The 14,477-nt window shown below is 39.0% G+C and overlaps 1 protein-coding gene across 1 annotated transcript in view; it reads left to right on the top strand.

The window, feature by feature from the left end:
- Positions 1-4,341: 4,341 nt before the first annotated feature.
- Positions 4,342-14,477, top strand: part of LOC143711059 (interferon-induced very large GTPase 1-like) — a 39,692-nt gene continuing 29,556 nt past the window's right edge. The window contains exons 1-2 of the mRNA XM_077202345.1: positions 4,342-4,548; positions 6,703-6,803. Coding sequence (XP_077058460.1) covers positions 6,704-6,803 — 100 coding nt within the window. The 5' untranslated portion in view covers positions 4,342-4,548; position 6,703. The remainder of the gene's footprint in view (positions 4,549-6,702; positions 6,804-14,477) is intronic.

The raw sequence follows: 14,477 nt of genomic DNA on the forward strand, positions 1-14,477 counted from the left end.
GAAAAACATTTGGAAGATGTTATTCCGATTTTAGGTTTCGTTTTTTTTTTGTTGCTTAGGCAAACAAGGATATCTTTAAAATCTATTAACAAGGGGTTTCATTCTTCATCTGCGCCGCCACTATCACGTCCTCACGTTTTTCAGTTCCGGACTAAACAAATGGCTTTCCGATCCGTAACAATGCAAACAACATTTTCTCAACACTTCTCAAAAGGGAAGAAAAAGTTGACTTACCACAGCGGCAGAAGAAAGAGAAGATGTTCAAACCTCGTGTTGATTTTAAAATCCCCATACTTTGCTGGAAAAGACGTTGCTCGTGAAATTCATTTGTTGCGACATCACGTCGAGGTCACCACTTTGTAAGCCTGTGTATTGGTCCAATGAGGGTTTCCAATAATACAGGTGAAGGTCTTTGCGTGTTACTGTCTTTTCTCGTGGCAAAGTATTTTTGGTTAAATGCAATACATTTTATCTTATGTATTAACTCGTTTCATCTGACTCCATAAAATGAAAAGGTTTTTCAATGATATCTGTGCATCATTAAATGTGAGCGAATGTTTTACTATTCTTTTAAACTCTTGAATGCAAATAATGTCAAAGTCAATTAGAATAATCAAATGTCACAATTTAATATGTCAGGTAAATGAATCATTATAATTTGATCATCAATTCAAGGATAGTCAATGCAAAACATCAAATGCTCTAGAACAAAGAGGAAAAGTTTACCCGACAAGAAATGCGTGAGGCAGAGAGACTCGCAACTCTCAGCCTCACGGGCCGATCTCAGATACAGAAAAGGCCCTGAGCTCTCGCTGCGTTTCATTATATACCCAGACCTCATTTCAAATCTAAACATCATTCACAGTGGAATTTTACCTGTAAGTCACCATTTGCTAGCAGTGGAAAATTAGCATTCAGTCAAATGGTCGAAGGTGTTAACTCAAAGACACACCCTCCAGTATTGGAGGGTGTGGAAGATATTTCTAAACTTCCTAAGAACTTTATTACCTTTTGGGTTTACTTCTTTGGGAATGAGACATTTGTACCAGTCGTACCGAGACATTTCAAATAATACCAAATATGTATAAAACTAGATGATAATCATTCACATTAAACCATTTAGATTCTTGTGTGAGTTTGGGAGATCTCTGCCAGGATGAAGAATGGGGGACAGAAATGTAGATTAGGATGAGGGAGGTGAGACCTTCATCTCAATAGTGCATGAGGGGGAGTTCAAATGTTAATTTCCTTTGTTTTCTCAGAGAGTGGCCCTCTCTTAAAGTCCTTCAAGTTTTTCCAGTCTTACACTTTCTTCAGTCGAAAAGAAATTAAGGTTTTTGATGAAAACATTCCAGGCTTTTTCTCCATATAATGGACTTCAATAGGACACAAACTTTTCAAGGACCAAATGACAGTTTCAGTGCAGCTTCAAAGGGCTTTAAACGATACCAGACGATGAATAAGGGTCTTATCTAGCGAAACGATCGGTCATTTCAAAAATAAGTAAAACACTTTAAGTTTTATAAGCACAAATGCTCGCCTTGCTCTGTTCTGTGATGCACGTTCGTGATCCTGTTCGAACTCGTTCATCAAAGTGAACAAATCTTTTTTCAAGTCATTTCGTTCGTTGAATGAACGAAATGACTCCGAAAAAGACTCGTTCAAAATGAACAAATCTTTTTTCGAGTCATTTCGTTCGTTGAATGAACGAAATGACTCGAAAAAAGATTTGTTCATTTGGATGAACGAGTTCGAACAGGAGAGTCACGAACGACGGTACGCGCTCGCGCTGTGCAAGAGAGGGGTGATCAGCGCGTACACGAGCGTGATTGACACTGCTAAGACATTCCTCCTGGCTCTGATTGGTTGTTTCTGACCAGGAGCGGTGTATTTCTGCAAATGGCAATAGGACCACAGGGAGGAGCCAGAGGAGGTTGATTTTTTCACAGAATATCTGTCTCATATTCTACTGTCAGGACATAATGACAGTTTTAACAAATATTTGTTTACAAAAGTTACCTAATGGAGCTTTAAAGCCCGCAGAGATAATCGGCAGAGAAATGTTACAGATGGTTTTATTTCATCCGCACGCACTGAAACACAAGCAGTTCTGCACTGTTACGTCCAAGGACGTATTCATTTATTTATTTATTTATATTATTCTGAGTATTTTCTCCTGAACCTCTTTGATTTACTTTATTTCTGAAAGTGTGGGCGTGGTTGTGTGCCCTGTGTTTTTGTTTGCTGTCTCTCTTTCTCTCTCTCTACTCGCTCTCAGGCCTAATCATCAGCACCTGTCACTCGTTTGTGAGTGTGTGCCTGAGACAGAGAGTATAAGGTGCAGTTCAGTGTCTGCAGAGATAAACGCACTTCTCTCCTGCTCAAGATTGAACCCTGTTGTTAAATGTGTCTGCTTCTGATATTCAGAGACTGTAGTTGGTAGTTAGCATTGGCTATACTGAGTTTAGCAGTGACCAGTGTTAAGAGATCTTGATCTCATTTCAACTAAATATTAAGCAGAAGGTATTGTGTTATTGTTAACCTGTTTAGTAGTTACTGTTGTGAGGGAAGCTGTAGGGGGTGAGTGCCTTTTCTTTGAATACTGTTTTTGTCCCTGTTTTTGTATAGCAAGGGAGTTGAGGGAAGTTTGTGTTGTTTATTTCTTTTTGTTTAACCTTACTTAGGTTAGTTAGGACTCCTCCCAAAATTAGTTAGTGGGCTGTTGTGTTTGTTATTTTTGGCCTTGCTCTCCCCTGAGCCATTGCTCCCTAGTAACGTATGTTCTGTCCCTTATTTTCTAAATAAAATCCTTTCTTTGATATATATATATATATATATATATATATCATCTGGTGTCGTCTTCACTCTGGGACAGAGGATTGAAGTGTGTTCTTGCCTTTCTTTTTTTTCTTCCATTGTTACCTCCCCTCCCGACCTCTAGACGGTTAGGGGAACATAACATGCACATTCACATTCTTCCAAACTAATGGAACTTGTCTGTGTTTTAGTTTGTGCCCAAGAATAAAACCGATTGGCCAGAGAATCGGAGCAGCGTGGGCGGTATTGCACTCGCTTTACCGCACCGTTGTGACGAAAAGAGAGCTGAGCCGTAAGGCAAAGCTCTCGATCTACCAGTCAATTTTCGTTCCTACCCTCACCTATGGTCATGAAGGCTGGGTCATGACCGAAAGAACTAGATCGCGGGTACAAGCGGCTGAAATGGGTTTCCTCAGACGGGTGGCTGGTGTATCCCTTAGAGATAGGGTGAGAAGCTCAGACATCCGTGAGGAGCTCAGAGTAGAGCCGCTGCTCCTTTGCGTCGAAAGCAGCCAGTTGAGGTGGTTTGGGCATCTGGTAAGGATGCCTCCTGGACACCTCCGAAGAGGTGTTCCAGGCACGTCCAGCTGGGAGGAGACCTCGGGGAAGACCCAGGACTAGGTGGAGAGATTATATCTCCACACTGGCCTGGGAATGCCTCGGGATCCCCCAGTCAGAGCTGGTTAATGTGGCTCGGGAAAGAGAAGTTTGGGGTCCCCTGCTGGAGCTGCTGCCCCCGCGACCCGACCCCGGATACGCGGATGAAGATGGATGGATGGGTCCTAATCCAGTATCTGGAAAAGTTTTTACAAAAGCTGTGTCAAAATTCTAAATAAGAAGTCTATGCATAAAGGAGTTGATACTGTCCTCCAACTTGGGGAGAATGTTAAACCACAACGGAGAGTATTATACAAGTGTCTTTTTCCAATGAAAATGGAAGACTTACAATGGAGAATTCTTCATGGAGCTATTTCTGTGAAAGCAATTGTTTCGGTCATAAACGTGGCATCAGCAATGAATGTTTTATTTGCTTCCGGAAAGAAAATATATTCTATGATTTTTTTTGTATTGTGACAGGCTCATACCATGGTTTCAGGTTTTAAAGGGTTTATTTGGTCGTTTTGACGATTTTTTCTTTTGAAATGTTTATTTGTGGTTTTAAATATACCCAGAGTAAATACACACTGCATCAGTCCTGCTAACCTGATGATTTTTGAACAATAGCAGTGCCACATCAGAAATAAACATACTAATAGATCACTTTTTTTTTTTCAAAACTACTAATTAACTGATCATTGTTTATTTGATTTGTGTTCAGTGGTCGCTTCAGCATCAAGTGTCCAATGACTCATTAGGCAAATAGATTAAGAAATTGGGGGAAGGGGCATTTAATTATTATTATTTTTTTACACATTAATTCATTTTTAAAACAATTTAATGACTACATAGATTCTTTTATTTTGTAATGTCACTCCACATCCTTTATAGTAGATGTTACTGTTTGTGGTCTGTGAGTTTCCTCTTGAGTGGGAGGAGCTTAACTGAAAATGAAAGTAATAATTTGAATCTGACGAGCTTGTGAAAGACAATCGCATCTCTGAACCAAAGGAAATCACATTAAATTAATTTCAAAGTGTTTAAACAAATGTCATTTATTAGTCTAATTGAAAAAAAAGACAGTTCTAACTCCTTAAGATAAAAATGAAGAAAGAGCTTTGAGGAACAGAGAACGTGAGTGATGCATCATAAAATACATGCTACGCAGTTATAAACATGAAAGGGTTTCTTTCTAACAGTAAAATAAATGAAGAATGGTTGCTGTACATTTATGTCTCACGCTGGAACTTGTTTCTCTTAATATGATAAATAATATTTTAATGTTTCTACCCGGTTTGCAGGTTAATTAATTATAAACATGCAAAAAAAAGTATACTTTATTGTATTTGAAATATAGTCCCTTTTTCAATAGTAAATTGCAAATATATTAACAAAAATTGTACTATCTTTAAATATATTAAAAGTATATTAACATCATGCTTTTACCTATTTTCACAATACAACTTTTAACACACTTTGAAATAATTGTACTTTAGTATATTTTCTAAAAAGATATATTTTAAAAAAATAGTGAAAAAAAGGTGAAAATTTGGATTATTTTTTAAAAGTGTATTTATTTGCACTTTATTAAAAATATATTTTAGGTATATATTTTAACTTTGTGCTGGAAATGATCATTGTAACAATGAAAGTATACTTTCAAAATACATTATAGTATACAATAGTATTTTGTACATAGTATAGCTAAGTTTTATTTATCTAATAATGTACATTTGTTAATGTCAAAATATGCAATTTGTAGTATTTAGAATAAGATGGCCTCGTGGGCAAATGCCTCGACCTGTGCTTTCGGAGACCCGAGTTCGAGTCCCGGCTCGTGGACCTTTCCTGGACTGATCCCTCCTCTCTCTCACTTCCTGTCTAGCTACTGTCCTATTCTAATAAAATAACATTTAAAAATATATATATAAATACACTTATGGTATATTGCTTGTATGTTTCGAAGACACTCATAATGAATATGTAATGTTCTTGTTAGACAAATAAAGTACACTTTAAATTCACTAATCAAGCATGTAATTAATCCTTACACAGGCATATACTTAAAGTATACTAAATATACTTGAAGTTGTTCGAATTTAGTACACAAAAGTACACTAAATACACTTAATTATGCTTTACTACAATTTAAAGGAGCATTGCGTAGGTTCTGAAATTTCTAACCGTTACTGACACCAGTGGCCGTTAAAGAAACTGCAGCCAGTCTCATGCTCGTTCTCGGTGCGTACGCTCGTATGAGCATGACCACAGCAACCAGAGAGTTGTAACTATGTCTTACCTTTGCAGTAAAAAGAAAGCCAGCTCGGGGTCTGTTTTTATACCCAGCGCTGACCGGTGCTCTCTCCAATAATCAAATACCGCTCCGATGTTGACTCTTGTCTTGTCTTTGTGTCTTGTGACGCCGGTCACTCTCTATTTTGGCCGCACTAGATAAGGTTTTTTTTTTTTTTTACTTACGAGGAGTTTCCGTGGGTGTCTGGATTGTGCTGGAGGCTGGTCGCTTCTTTCCGTCCGCAGAGTCCATTTAAAACACTAACGTTACTGCTGGCGATTGCCGGATGCAAGCCCAAGTAGACGAGAACGCGCATTTTTGCGCCAATTCGAACCCGAATCCTCCCCACACAATTGAGCCTGCAGGCTGATAGAGGCAACCGTGGTGGACATTTAGGTGTCATTCTTTCTATTACATTATGGTTGGCTCATAAATGTACAAATGAAAACTCTATCTTAAAGATTTTTTTAAGTAAAAAGCTATGATGTACATGATGACTACTACATCACCCTGGTGAAAAAAAATATGCTAAGTAAACATGGCAAGGTCTTAATTATGGGTAAACCAGGAAAAATGAACTCCAGAAAGAAAATTAGTCATAGAAAAAGATGTTAGAGAAATTAAAGTGGTGAAGTAGCAGATTTAAGTCTCACGATAACAGCTATTATGAAGTACTAGTTATGAAGTTTTGTTTTTAAACGCAAAGATTAAAACAAAAATTTGTTGCTTGTAATAATATTACCATTTATCTTTTACTTTATTTCTATACATAGGGAAAAACAACCCAATCTCTCTCCAGCGATGATATTTATATCAGAATATTATTAAAAGAGTTGCCAGTGCTGCCTTAAATGGCATCATTTCTCAGATTGTAAATCGAAGACACTTTAACTTTATCCGTTTATATCAACAGATTTCAATATGTGGGAGTTAATCAGCGAGGTTACAGTAACTGTACCCTCATGATCTGTTTCTGCTCTGTGTTTTGTCTTTAGTATGGATTCAGTGGGAGTGAATGTGATTGAAACAGCAGCTCTTGGGAGACCCTTCCAGCTTGGCATGCTGTATGACTGCAGAAAGGACGAATTAATACCAGGTACCAATATATATACAGTATATATATATAATTCAATCTAAGAACTAATATCAACATATAAGAGAGACTTAACCAGACCTGCACTAGCAGTACATAGTCTATGTCAGGGTTTTGCCCTAGCACACTGAATTGTCTGAATTGTCCTTGTTTCATGTTTCATTGTTCGTTTTGTGCTTGATCACATGGCTTTGTCATGTACGCTAGTTCTGTTTCATTCCTCCTGACCACCAGAGGCAGTGTTTAAGCACTGGTGGATTATCGCAGAGCTAGCTAGATAGGTCAAGATAATATACCAACAAAGTTACGTAGTAATGCCGGCTGAGCCGTGAGGGTAATAGCTACATTTGATCAGCATCATTCGCTTTCTCCCTTGACTGAGATTTTCGATCAAATTCCTTGCTTTCAAATGTAGTTTACTAGAGCAGCATATTATCGTCCTCGTAAGCTGTGACAGCGCGCTTCTAAAAAATTTGGATCTGGATTGGATTTTGTCAACATTTGGTGTTTTTTCAACAAAGTTTCTGTTGTTATTGGAAATATGTTATGATTTGTCTGTAACACTTCATGATTTGATTTCCATTACACGAGAGTAGATGTTAAAACTTCATGCTGATTTGTACTCGGCTTTCGCCAAGATAAGCTCCAACTACCCAGCGGGCACCTTGACGTCAATTTAACATCAATATGACATCAAACATTATGTCAAAATGACGTCACGAAATAGGTCAAAAATGAAAGTCATATTGATGTCAAAGTGTCAATGTCAATTTGATGTCAAGATTTTGACCTCTGCTCATTTGCCATGTTGTTTGTGTATCTCTATCATGGCAAGCGCTGAGCCCGGTCGGAAATACGGGAGCCCAGATGGGAGCCCCGGCGGTTGTTAAAGAGAAAATAATTTCATAAAAAAAAATCGGCGTAAACTACACATTCGAGTTAATCGATAAAATCGATTTATCGCCCAGCCCTACTTTCCTGTAGCGTAAGCTAACGCAATACGAGAGAAACTCTCTCAAGAGAACTCCATAGCTGTCTTTTAAATATCAGCGTACTTATAATGTATTATTATATGATATTATATTATAATATTATGAGAAATGTACGGGTGCCGAATGAGCTTGAGCAGTGATCGGAGCATAGTAAATATAGATTCGATGTTCCTCAACTGGTGGGTTGCGAGACCGTTTTGAGTGAGTCGCATATGTCCAGTCAAAGAAACAAAAACCTAATTCTCTTTTTTTTTTCTGATTCTACTTTTATTTTGAAAGATCTGTGTGAAAGCTTGTGACACTTCTGTCAGATGCGGAGAAAAGCTCGTTGTCCTGAATAAGTAACGTTAAGCTATCTGCAGTAAGATGAGATGTTGTAAGGTCAACAATTTCAGTAAAACTAACTTTCCTGCCCTGACAGCCGTTGTAGTGTAGGCTACTTGCACATCACGCGCAATGTGGCGTGCTGTAGCCGTAGTTCTGTTGTCAATTTGCTAACTCATGAAATAATCAAAAAGGCGATAAAATCTGTGTCAAAACTGCATGCATGCATGTATTTGTTATATATGCGTCACATATGTTTCTACTAAAATATTCTGCAATGTGAAATCACAATTTAAGGCACAAACTGATAGGCTATGTGATTTTTTTTAATGTTCAAATGTGAGCACTGTGCATTTGTAGGCTACTAGAAGATAGGCGGTAATTTTGCGTTAATTTGTAAAGGAAAAACAAAAATTTATCATTTTTTAATAGAATAACTAATAAAATAAAAAATAACTAATTTTACATTCTGGTATTTATGTGCTGTTTACTTCCGCCTTGTTCACATTCTTGCACATAGGGATTCAAAAGAGATGTTTTCCCCCCTTTCTAATTTAGGTATGATAGAACGGTTTAGATTCTTTATTTTGACAACTAAGAAAGTTGAAGAGTTAATTGATTATATAAAATCCAATGAAGGTTAAATAATCCTCGAACTACAGTAGTTATCTGCATGTCTCATCCATGAAGGTGCAACAATGTTGGGGGTTTTGAGAACCAGAACCAAGCTAACTGAGCAAGTTGAACTTTAGCTATAGTGTGTGTACTCTTTATTAATATGCCTGGAGGTAGTAAGTAGCTAATAATAATAAAAACATCAAATTCACTCAGTATTCCATGATTCCTAATTCGTACTATCTCAATTACAATTAAGTACAAATGAACTGTATTCAGTTGTGTAGGAAGGCACTAAAACAGTCCAATACATTATTTAAACTAATTTTTATGTTAAAATAATTAAGATTTATATGCCACCCCAGACTGTTTGCTGGCCCTTGCCTGGCCACCCCTATGAAAAAATCCTGGCTCCGCCACTGATTGCAATATATGCATAGACCATATATGTACACTGTAAAAAAAGATTAGTTGACTCAACTTAACTAAGTCAAGTCATCTTTTTGCTTTGACTGAGTTATTTTGAGTCAACTTATAGTGTTAAGTTTATTACACTTCAAAACACGAATTGATGCAACATGCAGTCTGTTGACTCAACTTCCTGTATCAAGTAATGTGGACTGGAAAACATTACTTAAGAGAACTAAAAAAAAGATGTTGGTTGAACTTATGTTGGTAAATGGACTGCATTTATATAGTGCTTTAAACAGACCCATGGCCACCAAAGCGTTTACACATTGCCTCGCATTCACTATATTAGTGAACTAATGTAGGGAATAGTGAATGAGGGTATAGGATATGATTTTGAACACAGCCTCTGAGTGACTTTGAGCGCTGTTAATTCACAGTATATTCCTGTAGGCTACTTTCTTAAAAACGACAAATATCACCCCAAATGTATTTTTTCTACGGTATATTGTTGTTTTAATGGAAAACAGCATGATACTGTAAAATTTGGCTGTTTTTTTTACAGCAATTTTTTACAGTGTTGGTAATGTGCAGTTCTCTAATGTCTCTCCATCTCAAATTATCCGTCAACATAACCTGTGATGAATATTTCATGTTTGTTCGTTTTTTGGAAATACATTAGCATGTAGCGCTAGCTGGCTAGCGCTGCCGGAGTGTCAGTGTTAAATTTGACTGGCCAATTCTCAATTCTCATGTACATTCTTTGTAGATATTAGTTTGCTTACATTTTTGAAATCTAGTAATTTCTGTAAACTCAAGTAACTTGATAAAATCCGAGCGGCAGTGGCTCAGTGGTTCATGTAGGTTGTTTACAAACCGGAAGGTTGGTTGTTCAATCCCCGGTTCCACCTGACCAAGTGTCGAGGTGTCCATGAGCAAGACACCTAACCCCAGCTGCTCCTGACGAGAAAACGCTTTGGTGGCCATGGGTCTGTTTAAAGCACTATATAAATGCAGTCCATTTACCAACATAAGTTCAACCAACATAATTTTTTTAGTTCTCTTAAGTAATGAGTAATTTCTCTTAAGTAATTTCTTAAGAAAAAGATGGCGCCTGTGATTCGCTCGGCATGCCGTCGGTCTTTGTTTGTCCTCTATATGTTAATTCTCCTCTTAGTACTGCTGGTTCAGAGAGCTAGCTCTCTTCTTGTATATGAGCGAAACTTTCTTTTGAGCCTGCGAGAGTCGGCGGTGGATGTTTGCAAAGGCTCTTCAGGTGGTCAGTGGTCCTGTAACCCCCCATCATCTGTTCGAGCTTCGGCGCACCTGTGTGGACTATCTGAACTCCGTCGCAACAGAAGGAAACGGAACAGGAGACGAGGCAAGCGGGCGGGTGCGGCTGTGACTCGGAGACGGGCGCGTGCGATAGCGCGTGCATCAGCGGCGCGTCCTTGTGTGTTTACGGGTCCAGCGGTGGAGTTCATTGATTTCATCGACTCCTCTCCCCGGCATCTCTCGTGGGGTTATCGGGACGAAAGGGTCTCTTGCCTGGTGGAGGTTTACCCGCGGCGCCGGGCGCGGTCAGCGGGGATTAAAGACTCGCAGCGGCGTTTCAGGAAGAGAGGGAGTATCCCCGAGAATCTCCGGTGCCTGGAATATGCTCCCATCCCTGATAATCAATCAACCCAAGGTACAATCATTAAGATCGCCCTGTTGAACTTAAGATCTCTTAATAACAAAACATTTTTAATTAACGATCTCATCTCCTCTCGTGACTTGGATTTATTTTTAATGACTGAAACATGGCTCAGTGATCACAATCGTGGCTCCCTCGCTGAAGCTTCACCTAATGACTACAATGCTTTGAACTCTCCAAGGACGGGGGGACGGGGAGGGGGGATTGCGTCTATTTTTAAGAATTCTATGAAATGTCGGCTGGTGTCAGTTGATAATTATGTTAGTTTCGAAGTACAGGTATTTATAGTCGATTTGATTAAGCCAGTCACATTTGCAATAATCTATAGACCTCCCAGTGTTAACACGGAGTTTATAAGAGAGTTCTCAGAGTTCTTATCATGTATGATGACTTGTGATGACAATCTTGTCATTTTAGGCGATTTCAATATTCATATCTGCTGCCCTGAGAAGCCCTTAGTTCAAGATTTTCTGTTATTACTCGATTCCTTTAACCTTACGCAATCGGTGACCGGTGCAACACATAAACAGGGGCACACTCTGGATTTAGTTTTGTCCTGGGGTGTCCCGGTGGGGGATCTGACTATAGAGAACTTGGGGTTGTCTGATCACTTTGTCATTTCATTTAATGTCACTATTGCCAGGCGGATTGCGGCTCCAGGAACAGTGGGTCGTCGTGCCCGGGCAATAAATACTGCATCAGCTCTTAGGTTCTCAGAACTATATAATATTCACAAGTCAACAATGAATCTCCATGATGTAAACCAGAGTGTAGAGGATCGTGTTTTAGATTTTAATTCAGAATGCAACAATATATTGGATTGTATCGCCCCCTGGAGACAGGTTAAAGCAAGAACTGTAAACCAGCCCTGGCTTAACGATGAGAGTCGATTGTTGAGGCAATCATGGAGGCAGGCAGAGAGGAAATGGTTGAAGGACAAACTGCAGGTCTCATATGAGATCCTTAGAGAGCGTATGCTTTCTTATCAAAAGTTTGTAAAAGTGGCTAAGGAGAAACATTTCTCGGACTTAATCTCTAAAAATCAACACAGCCCAAGAATTTTATTCCGTGTGATTAATTCGGTGATGAGTCCTGCTAGCCCCTTTGTTTTTGATCACGAGGGGAGAGCCAGTGAAAAGTTCGCTCAGTATTTTATGGACAAGATCACAATGATCAGAGCCAGCATTGTGCACTCTGTCAGTGCCCAAAGCAGTCTGGATCCTTCACATGATGTGTGTGCTCGGGCTGTGATGACCACATTTGAGTCTGTTTCCGGGGACGAATTGCTAGATATTGCCCTACACCTGAAGCCAGCTTTTTGTTCTTTGGACATTTTACCACCTCGTTTGTTGATTCAGGCTTGGGGTGCGGTGGGGCACACTATTACAGTCCTAGTTAACCAGAGTCTAACAGAGGGGATGGTGCCATCTTATTACAAACATGCTCTTGTTCAACCGTTTTTAAAGAAATCGAGTTTAGACCCTACGGTGCTAAGCAATTACAGACCTATTTCTAAGGTACCTTTCTTATCTAAATTGCTGGAGAAGGTGGTACTTAAGCAACTCACTATTTTTTTAAACAAACATAACATTTTTGACACTTTTCAGTCAGGTTTTAGATCGCAACATAGCACAGAAACTGCCCTTCTTAGAGTATCGAATGACCTGTTGTTATCAGTGGATGCAGGGAATTGCACAGCGCTAGTATTACTGGATCTTAGCGCGGCCTTCGACACAGTGGACCATGGGATTCTTCTTGAACGATTGAGTAAGTGGGTGGCTATTGGGGGGACTGTGTTATCCTGGTTTGCCTCATATCTTCAGGGGAGGACCGTTGCGGTGGAAATAGGGACCTCTACCTCTTCTGTCTGCCCTGTTGTTTGTGGGGTACCTCAAGGCTCATGCCTTGGTCCAGTCCTATTCTCACTATATATGCTCCCCCTGGGCCTGATCTGTCAGAAACATGGAGTGGCATACCACTGTTACGCTGACGATACCCAGTTGTATTTTCCTTTGAATGTTGAGGATAAGGCTAGAGGGTCATCGTTGTTGAATTGCTTGGATGAGATAAAACAATGGATGGCAGATAGCTTCCTTCAGCTGAACGAATCAAAATTTGAAGTGATGGTGTTTGGCCCACCGAAGCGAGCTGAACAGATTTCAGTCGAGCTTGGTACTCTTGGCTCAAAGGTCACGACTCATGCTAGAAACCTCGGAGTGATCTTTGACGCCGAATTAAAATTCGACAAACAGATAAATGCAGTGGTGAAGGGCAGCTTCTTTCAGCTTAGAGGGATTGCCAGAATGAAAGGTTTTCTGTCTACTAAAGATATGGAAATTGTTATCCATGCTTTTATCTCGTCCAGATTAGATTATTGCAATTCCCTGTATGTTGGTGTGTCCAAAAAATCTCTGGCGCGTCTGCAACTAGTGCAGAACGCAGCGGCCAGATTGCTGACTGGGACCAGTAAATATTCTTGCATCACTCCAGTTCTGGCCTCCTTACACTGGCTCCCGGTGGAGTTTAGGGTGCAATTTAAGGTCCTTTTAATGGTGTATAAGGGTATACATGGACAAGCCCCTGCTTATATCTCTGAGCTATTGCAGCATCACTGCACCTCTAGACCATTAAGATCATCGCAAAGCTCACTGCTAAAGGTTCCAAAATCTCGCCTGAAAACGAAGGGAGACCGAGCCTTCTCGGTGGCTGCACCGAGGCTTTGGAATGGACTCCCTGCTTACATCAAGGCTTACGATTCCATTGAAGCTTTTAAGTCTGCGTTGAAGACTTATCTATTTACAGTGGCTTTTAATTGCTTTTAGTCTTTGTGGCTCGGAATGATTTGTATCCTTTTTATGTCTGTCCTTTTTATGTTTTTTGAAATGTGGAATCTGTAAAGCACTTTGGTCAACTCGTGTTGTGTTTAAATGTGCTGAAGAAATAAATTTTTATTATTATTATTATTATTATTAATGTTTTCCAGTCAACATTACTTGATACAGGAAGTTGAGTCAACAGACTGCATGTTGCATCAATTCGTGTTTTGAAGTGTAATAAACTTGACACTATAAGTTGACTCAAATTAACTCAGTCAAAGGAAAAAGATGACTTGACTTAGTTAAGTTGAGTCAACTAATCTTTTTTTACAGTGTATATTGATACATACAAAACAAATATATTGCAATCAAGACCAAAAAAGTCACTATATTTTTACACACTCAAAAAAATAATTCATTGGATGAACTCAATTAAGTTGTGGGCAGGATTTCCATCCAATAAATATATGTAGCCCCAACTCAAACTGAGTACATCCATTCAACAGAATGTAAATTAGTTAACCTAACTCATTTGTATCAAATAGATGCAAAAGAATATAAATGAGTGACTTGATTAACTTATTTCTATCACATACTTATTACTAACCAGGCTGACTTTATTTCTGTCAGATGTCTACAAAAGTTTTATTGAAAATTAACAGGGGTTTATAACTATGTTTTCCATTTAAAGTTACCATAACAGTGATTAGTGTTTCCATTAGTTGGACTCTTAACTCTTATTATATCTATTGTCTTTTTAGGCTGCTGTGACAGTGTGTTTGTTAAACACATTTGGAGCAGCAAAGTAAGCTAAAGTGAGATCAGC

This window comes from Siphateles boraxobius, unplaced genomic scaffold, assembly GCF_051911475.1.
Source record: "Siphateles boraxobius isolate OS27281-9 unplaced genomic scaffold, OSU_SipBor_1 49, whole genome shotgun sequence".
In the NCBI taxonomy this organism is placed as follows: domain Eukaryota; kingdom Metazoa; phylum Chordata; class Actinopteri; order Cypriniformes; family Leuciscidae; genus Siphateles; species Siphateles boraxobius.